At 37.7% G+C, this 10,039-nt stretch overlaps 1 protein-coding gene across 1 annotated transcript; it reads left to right on the forward strand.

The window, feature by feature from the left end:
• Positions 1-2,275: 2,275 nt before the first annotated feature.
• LOC136834431 (uncharacterized) lies at positions 2,276-4,563 on the forward strand. The gene is made up of 3 exons (XM_067097031.1): positions 2,276-2,508; positions 3,007-3,798; positions 4,099-4,563. Exons 1-3 carry the CDS (start codon positions 2,393-2,395, stop codon positions 4,544-4,546), a joined length of 1,356 nt encoding a protein of 451 aa, XP_066953132.1. The 5' UTR covers positions 2,276-2,392; the 3' UTR covers positions 4,547-4,563.
• The last annotated feature ends 5,476 nt before the right edge of the window (positions 4,564-10,039 follow it).

The following is a 10,039-nucleotide window of genomic DNA, read 5'->3' on the forward strand; positions in this document are numbered from 1 at the left end:
CAAGTTGAATGGGGACAAACCAAGAGACTGACTTGGAGCTGACCTGAAAGCAAATAATAAGAAGAGTAATTCTTTATCCCATTCAGACCCATGTTCCAAGCGGTATTTCCGGATCATTGATTTCATAGTCTGATGAAACCTCTCTAGAGCCCCCTGACTCTCTGGATGATATGGAGAGGAAGTTACGTGTTTGATATTCAATTCCCTCATTTTTTCCTGAAAAAATTTGCTAAGAAAATTAGTGCCACAATCGGACTGGACAACTTTCGGCATCCCAAATCTAGTGGAAAATTTTACTAATTCTTCAACAATTTTTGGACTCTTAATAGACCTAAGTGGAATTGCTTCCGGATACCGTGACATCTTGTCCATGACAGTAAAAATGTATTCATTCCCACTACGGGACCTAGGTAAGGGCCCGACCACATCAATATCGCCTCTTTAAAAGGTTCAGACACAACAGGAATGGAGCATAAAGGTGCCTTAGGAATGGGCTGACTGGGCTTACCAACTTTCTGACAGACGTAGCAACTACCCACAAATTTCTTAATGTCCGCCTTCAATTTTGGCCAGAAGTAACTCTCCAGCAATTTGCTGGCTGTCTTTCGAACACCAAAATGACCAGCCAACACGTTCTCGTGAGCCAAAGACATCAACTCCTTCCTGTAACTAATAGGCACCATTATTTGCTTTGTTACATTATAATTAATATCATCCATATTCACAGGCCTGCTCAACCTATATGATATTTGATTAATTATTCGATACTTAGGAGAAGTTAAATCTAAACTCTCACCTGTATCAATTGGGAGGTCACTATAATCCTGTTTTTGGGCCCTAATGAGCTCTTCTCTAGTCCAGTTGGGTTTTAGCTTAGACATAACATTAGACATAACGCAAATCTTCTTCACAATCCCGTGAATATGTTTATAAAATACAAAATCCACATTTATGTAAAGTACTGTATTTACAAACAATAAAATGAATTCCAGGAGCTTTCGAGAGTCTGCTCAGCTCCCTTCTTCAGCTAGAAATGACAGTCTTGGTTATGAGAACTTAAAAACAAACTTTAAAAGCAAGGATAAACAAGACGCATTCTTTACAAAAATGATAATTAGGTAATTCCCTCGTTCTCTGTCTCCAAACCAGCCAACCGTCGCGATCTCCTCAGGTGACTACCTCCACGGTTGTTTACAGCCTCCTCTCTTCTCAAACCAGCATAGGCGCCTGCACCGGAGTCAGCTGTTTGCAACTCCGTTACCTGGGTGGGAGAGGCAGAGATAGCGGCAGTATCAGGGGTGACTTGTGGTATACAAGGATTTCTATAATTACAATTTTTTATATAAGTAGAACAAATAAGTCTGTTGATAAAACTATCTTCTGTTGTAAACGACTTATTACCTTCCATCGAGTTCCCCATGTTGATGACGGCCCCTCGACTAATCTTCTCTCATTGACATTATAGTTCTTGTAAAGCAATTTAGACCCTTCCCAGTTGATTCTGTGGTCGCATTCCCAGCTATGTTTGACTAGCACGTTATTGTTGGACATTGATTGATATGCCCTTTGATGTTCATTAATGCGAATTTGCATACTCCTCCCAGATTCCCCGTAATAATTAAGATTACAACCCCTGCAAGGTATTTCATACACCCCTACGCCTATCTTCATTTCTTCTTTGGTTTTGTTCCGAGCCAGTCTTTTCCTAATTGTGTTCTCGTATTTGAATACTAAGTTTACATTGTCGTCAGAATATTTACTAATGAGGGTCTGTGTGCTCAAGAAATTAGGGTGGAAAGGCAATGAAAGGAATTGCATCTTTTTCATCTCTTTACGTGGACGTGGATTGTAAATTTGCTTTTTAGCCCTACAAAACGCTTTTTCAATGAAATGTGCTGGGTAGCATAGTTTCGTAAATGTCTGTCTTATATGTTCCAGTTCAGTATCTAAAAGGTGGGGGTCACAAAGTCTGTATGCTCTAATTACAAAATTCATGATAATATTACTTTTTACTTGTTGGCTGTGAAAGGAATAAAAATGTATGTAATTCTCTGAATTACTATGAGATTCAGAGGCGTCGTGCACGGTTTTTTTTATTTTACTCCTTATCAAAGAATCAGATGAAGGTGAAAGTTGGCATATTAATATTTCACAACCATACAAATATATCGAGAAATATATCTAGTAATGAAATTCGATAGTTTTCATTTTTATAAAGTAAAATTGGTTTGCCAATGCCGTATCCAGGGATATACGTGGCAAGGATCCTCAAACGTTTATGACGTAGGTAGAGTAAACAATCTATGACGAATTTAGTCCCGCCCATAAACCTTACAAACTCATTCACTTGGTTTCGTCAGCTTTAAACCCTTACCTGTCAAAAGATCAAAGAATGGCTAATAAGATTTGGAATTGTCCCCGTGGTTGCAAAACTGCATTTGCCTTGCGGCTTGCAACCTTGTATACGGGAGAGAAAAACCGTGGTAGTACTTACTACTCCTTGAACAGGTAAGAAATCGATTTCCAGATTACGTAAATACTTCCAGTCTGATTTTTATTTTGCGAAAAAAATATAACTATTGCAATGCCTTTTGAATTGTGAACATTTCCATTGAGTACCCATTATGTAGTGAAGGGAGAAAGCAATAGAGAGAGAGAGAGAGAGAGAGAGAGAGAGAGAGAGAGAGAGAGAGAGAGAGAGAGAGAGAGAGAGAGAGAGAGAGAGAGGTGTAAAAGGATTGTTCAGTCTTTATAGAATTATTATTGTTCTGAGAAGATTTTTGGGAAAGCTAAATACAACCAGTAATGTATTCAAGTTATCAGTACAGCAATGGACCATCTGATTTAAGATTTGTTGTTTTCCATAATCAATGTATAATTGCTTTAATATATATATATATATATATATATATATATATATATATATATATATATATATATATATATATATATATATATATATATATATATATAATTATAATTATATATTCTTTTCTGTCCTTTAAGGCCTTATGACCGCGTTGGACAAGTTTTGGGCATGACTGCAGGGGCAGTAAGGGCCAAAGTCAGCCTCCGTACCTCCAGTTCATGTCATTCACCATCGTCAGTAACACCAGTTTCATCAGCACCATCCGCCTTTGATAACTTTACTGTTGGTGCGATTCGTCGCTTTATCCACAGAAAGTTTGATGAGAAGGAGTATTTTACGGTTGGCTCTCTAACAATGGACCTTAAAACAGCTGGCATTATCTCAGAAAGGACATCACCGAGTTCAGTAATCCGCCTCCTGCATTCTCTGGGATTCAAGTATAAAACTACACAACGGAAAATGTATGTGAGGAAGGAGTCTCTGGATATAATTTGCCGCCGAATTAATGCTCTACGGGATCTACGACGCCTCAGGGAGGACGGAAGGAAGGTGGTGTACGTTGATGAAACTTGGTTCACCACTAGAATGACCCATAGCAGGGAATGGGCAGACACCACGCAGGATATCACCAGTCCCTCTTACAGCCGTCAGGTCCCTCCAGGAGAAGGTGAACGATTTGTGGTGGTAGCTGCTGGCACCAATGAAGGCTTCATTGAAGGCTCGTATCTGTGCTACCCCGCTAAGTCCAATCAAGGAGATTATCATGGCGAAATGAATGCCAAATTGTTCGAACAGTGGCTTACGACACAGCTTCTACCGTCCCTCCCGGAGCCATCGGTTCTTGTGCTAGATAATGCACCATATCACAGCACACTAACCGAGGAGAGTCGATGCCCTACGTCAGCAAACAGAAAGGCGGATCTCGTAAGGTAATTACAATAAATCAATAATATATATATATATATATATATATATATATATATATATATATATATATATATATATATATATATAGACATCATGAAATACGTATACACACGCATTAAAGTTAATGACTTGACTGGAAATTTCATATGATTCAATATTCTATTAACTGTGTGAAGTCAGTAAATTATTCTTGATGGAAACAATATCAAATCATAGTTTAATGATACAGTAATAACGGTATGTAAATTAGCATTCTATGGTCTATTTCACTCTAATAATGATTAATTAACTTTTCTCGACAGGTGGCTGGAGCAGCGTAGGATATCGTTCCCACCTTTGGCCACAAAATCTGAGCTGTTGCTCGTTTGCCAAAAGAATCGTCCGGAAAGGAGATATGTGGTGGATAACATCATCCGGGAGTGGGGCCACGAAGTTGTGCGCTTGGCACCCGCTCACCCAGAGCTCAACGCCATTGAACAGGTGTGGGGTCATATGAAGAGGCAAGTGCGTTCATCGCTCCGTCGATTTACGCGGTCTGACTTGCAGGCCAGGTTGGAGGAGGCAAGGCTTTCTGCTACCCCGGAAGTGTGGGCAGGAGCAGTTAGACAATCACGTCATTTTGAGGAGGAGTACTGGGAATTGGACAACATCCGGGAGACTTACGTGGATCCAGTCATCATTAATTTAGTCAGTGATGATGAGGATGATGATGATCTTTTCCTTGATAGTGATGATGATTGTGATTTGTAAATAGATTATGAATAGTTTTTGGTGTTTCATTTGTACATTTAAAGGGGAATTACAAATACACAGAGTAAAAGTAAAATACATTTCATTTGAAATATTTTTAAGATATACCCACACCAATAGTAACAATGATAGAGGAAAAAGGGAACGATGGCAACCCTTGTTCCCCCTCAGAGTCATCGCTGATTTCCTCAGGTCAGCTACGTTTCCTACGATAATCGGTAATTATATATGCTTGAGGGTGACTGGAACTGGCATGTCTACCCATTGTCATGCCCTGTCACCCATGAATTAAGGATAAGTAAAATGAAATAAGATAAAAGGCTAAAAGAAAAATTTAAAATGAAAAACGAAATGAATAACGAAACTCTAAATACCAAAAAATAAAACAAAACATTCGCTCGCACGTTCTTTCTCAGGTTTGTGCCATATAGTACTGTTTCATAAGGGTAATAATGCTCAGCTCCATCGCCAATAGAAATGATGATTTTTATTACAATAAAGTAAAACATAGTTACATATAGATAATAAATCGAATATGTGATGTCCAAGGCTATAACGGTATGAACTTTCATTTATTTGCCTGGATGAGAACTGCTGAAAACTTACCAAAACTTACGACATTTCAGTCACTGCTTCTTTGACAGGACTCCTTCCCTGAATGCATGAGTTTGTTCCTCATTTGCAATACTGCATATTTAACTTGGAAAATTACTTTATACATTTCTCAAATGAAAACCCGGAATTCTGGGAGGCCAGGACCCATTACACAATAAAGAAACATTTGCAAAGTCTTTATGAATAGCTGAAAGATTCTGATGTGGGCGGGGCATCTATGCTGCCGTGGAAATACAGCAATAGTGGTAGTAATAGTAGCAGAATGTATAATTTTGGCCTTCAGGTTTATTTATTTGATCATTGGTGATCATTTAGCATCTTTTGCAACTACTTGAGAAATGTATTTTCATCGTCAGTAATTCAATTCTTAAACTTCATGAGATAATTCAGTATTATCCTGAATTATGACGTAGCTTAGAGGGTGGAGCCATTTGTAACGTCACAGGTAAACGTCATTACTGTCTTCTAAGCCATGAATGACTTTTTAATGTCTCTGACTACAGAAAGTGGTGTGTTCTTCTATGATCAGCTAAAACTATAAGTCATAGGTACAAGATGATGTTAGAAAATAAAATGTATGGTTGTGAAATATTCATATGCCAACTTTCACCTTCATCCGATTCTTTGATAAGGAGTAAAATAAAAAAAACCGTGCACGACGCCTCTGAATCTCATAGTAGTCGGCTTTCTAAAGACAGTAAAATTAAACCTTTTTGTCCAAGGATCATGCAACACTAAAACATCAAGAAATGCTATCTGATGGTCAATTTCCTGTTCTACTGTGAACTGTATTGAAGGAACAATGCTATTGACATAGTTAAAAAACTCGTTAAACTGTTCTTCAGTGCCTCTAAATATTATGAAAATGTCGTCTACATACCTATACCATAGCACAGGTTTTACATTCGGGGGACAGTTATCTAATATCTCAGTTTCAATAAATTCCATGCACAGATTTGCTAATAACGGTGACAAAGGCGAACCCATTGCTACTCCAAACTTCTGTTTATATCCTTCCCCATTAAATGAAAAAAACTGTCGTAGTTACACAAAGTCTAATTAGTTCTAAAAAACTATCTATTTCTATTGGCAACACCAAAATTCCCTGATTGTGCTTCTCTTTCAATTTGGACAATACAAATTCTAACGGAACATTTGTAAATAAGGCGGTTACGTCTAAGCTCATCATCTTTCCTTCAACACTACCAATCTTTTTTTTTTTTTTATTTTTTTTTACCTATTTTTAAAGTCTAGTGAATGTAACAGGTGTGCATTTGAGAAAACTCCTAAGTATGGGCTGAGTTGGCTAGCCAGCCATTCAGCTAGTACGGATTTGTATGAGTTGCAAGTTGAGATTATTGGACGGAGTGGACAACCTTCTTTATGAGCCTTTGGAATACCATAGAAATACGGAAGGGATGGCATTTTACTAGAAATTTTACTCAAAATCAAACTTCTTTCTTCTTTATTATTTAGAGTATTTGCTATTTTTCTAACTTGTCTATTAAATTCTATCTGAACGGCAGTGACAGACGGCAACTTTGGTAATTTAGTATATGTGTTCACATCTCCAAGTAATCTATAAACCTTTAAATTATAATCTATTACGTCCATAACCACTACAGATCCGCCCTTGTCTGCTTTCATCACTCTAATATTTTTGTTTTTCGCTAAACTATCAAGTGCTATCCTATGTCTGGAAGGTAAAATTTCTATTTTATCATTAGTAAAACTGCTAACAACTAGGCCTTTTAAAAAATTAACTTGAAAATCACTATGTTTAAAGTTAAAATTATTTATGAAACTTAATCCTGAAACTAAAGCTTCTTTATTTGTGCCTAAACAAAAATTAAGACCTAAGCTTAATACTTCTCTCTCTATTTTAGTTACATTTATAGAGGATAAATTAAGTATTTGGTTATTTTGTCCTAAGCCTGACCACACTGACCTATCACATAGCCCTTGTAACTTATGTTCAAGATTATTGTTATGCGTCAAGACATAACATTACTATCTGTTACTACACTACCACTACTCTCTAAGCTACTCAGTTCTACATCTACTGTTGACTCTGCAGCGTCAACACTACAAGATTTAGAACGAGTAACTACCGCTATTTCATTATCAGGGCTTACCAAAATGGGACAGGTTATATTAGTAAAGGCCACATCATTCCCTATTACAATATCCACTTCCTTCACAGGAAATTTTTCAATAATAGCCAATTTCAATTCTCCTGAAAAGGAAGGACAAGATAAATGAAACAGACCAGTCGGGTATGATTTTACCAAATTAGGGAGTCCTGATAACAATACATATTCTCCATTTCCTCCCCTAAAATCACTCGGCAACGCCTCCTGCAGGATTAATGACTGAGCTGAGCCAGTATCCCGCAAAATTCTGACCTTCCTTACATACAAACCATTTACAGCAAAGATTCTACCCAAAGATAAATACTTCTCAAAACCTGAAGGACCGGATAGTCATTTTCCAGTGCTGGTGGAAGACACAGGATTGAATTCCTTCCTGTCAATACTCATTACTGTTTTTCCCGTAGTCTTCAAAGATTTCTTATAGGCATAACACATACTTTTCACATGTCCCTTCTTATTACAATAATAACAAACTCTTGACCTCAGTTTCTCGGGATCATATACCACATTACCACCCTTATTTAAATTACCATGATACACTTTACTATTTCCAAAACCATTATTACCTTTAACATTATTCTTAGTAAACACTTTAGTACCACTGTTACAGACATTATTATTCCTGTTCACCCTAATCCAATTTGGCTTAACATCTTCCCCTAATGGATTTTTATGAGACAAATAATATTCGTCACCGGCGATAGCCACCTCCTGTAAAACATCAAGCTTTAACTCTTCTAAATGGACTTTTAATTTATCTGGAACACACCTTTTAAATTCCTCTACTAAAATTAATTCCTTTAATTTCTCAAAGTCTTCAACCTCTCTGGACTTCAACCAATACTCCACATGTTTTTTACTCCTGGCAAACTCAACATATGTTTGTTCCTTAACCTTCTGCATGTTCCTGAAACGCTGCCTATATGCTTCAGGGACCAACTCATATGCCTTTAACACAATCTGCTTAATACTCTCATAATCTGACAATAATTCCTAGTTCAGAGTTACATAAACCTTTTGAGCTCTACCTGTAAATTTACTCTGAATAAGGGTGGTCCAGAATTCAACAGGCCACTCCAACTTAGCTGCTATCCTCTCGAAGGAGACAAAGAATTCGGCCACATTCTTCTCCTCAAAGCAGGGAACAAATTTTAAGGCCTGTGCCAAATTAATTGCAGGGGTAACGGACCTATTTGAAGTAGTAGAGGAAGAAGCAATAACTGTACTCCTCATTGCTAATTCATGTTGCCTTTCTTCCTAGCTTCCTCCTTAAATTTTTCCATCTCAAACTCCAACTGCTTCAAGGCGATTTGCCTATCCATAATTTCCACTGACAACACTTCTCTACCAACTTTCCCTTCCTCACCGGTCTTTACCATTTTAACATGTTCATACACCTGTAGCAGCAATAACCCCTTCCTTACAGACACATCATAATCTACCTCTAAATGTTGAGCCACCTGCTCCAATTCATCTTTGTTTAACTCTGCTAGTCTCTCTTGCCACCCCTCGCCGGACAATAACTCTAATACATTTAACACAGACATGATTATTGCCTATAAATAAATAAGCTACAGGACGTGAAAATATCCTGCTAAACACCCTAGCACACCAATAAACACCCCAAGACTCAACTCTCCACACAGGTGAATAACCCAGGTACCACAGATCCTGGCAAGATCGCCAATGTCAGAGCCTTGCGGTGGCGCAACGCAGCCACAGCAACTAATTAACAGTATTTCAAAACCTTATTCACCTTCAAAAAATACCATTGTCACTATAATGTGAGAAGGTACTATAAACAAGATAATTTTCCAAGTGTGGGAGAGTCAAATCAAGGGGGTTATTGAAAGATGGCAAAAAAACTAGAATTTTATTACAATAATTAAAATAGACAGAAATGATTACCCAGGCCTCAAAAATTAACATAAATATGTGAAAAATCAAAACACCCTTAATTATAACCAAATTAATCACACTAATTATGATAGAACAACACTTTCAACCCAAAAGGAGAGGAGGTCCAGAAAGGAGAAGATTATTTTGAAAGACGGAATAACCTAACAAAATACACTCTAACAAAACACAATCCCCTCTTAGATAAGTGTACTAATCTCCACGTCTGGAGATAACATCAAGCCGTGATCAGATTATATTTTGATTTCATAAGTCCACTGCAGGATCAAACTTGATCAAGGTCCACAGGGCTGCAGCAGAGGGAATAGTGGCCACGATGTACCAACAACAATGGCTAATAAGGGTTTCACCTGCTCATAGAGAGTACCCCCAGGCTATTACGAGGCCGAGGGCTTCGGCAGTATAATGCTGAAGTACAGCAGGAACAGCAGAAGGGCATATGAATGCAAGGATCCAAAATCTTCAGGTAATCCAAATATATGTAAATAATCTCAAGGCAGGCTAAGAAAACATTCCTCTCATCAGCCCAAGACTCCCAGACAACACCTCTGGAAAGCCCACTGGACTCGTTATGGACACACAAACAGGCTTGGAAGAAAATACAAACATTAGTAAACGAAAAACCAGACAATAGATGGCGGTGAGGAGTAACTAAGAGGAGGAACTAAAAATTAATCAAAATAACACTTTACAAAATCATCCACTTAAACTAATAAGCTAAATTAATGAAATTACAGTACAGACAATATATATAGCTGACCAAACTGGCAGTGCCCTGGAAAACTCTGAATGACAACCGATAAACTCT

This window comes from Macrobrachium rosenbergii, chromosome 53 (genome assembly GCF_040412425.1).
Source record: "Macrobrachium rosenbergii isolate ZJJX-2024 chromosome 53, ASM4041242v1, whole genome shotgun sequence".
In the NCBI taxonomy this organism is placed as follows: Eukaryota; Metazoa; Arthropoda; class Malacostraca; order Decapoda; family Palaemonidae; genus Macrobrachium; species Macrobrachium rosenbergii.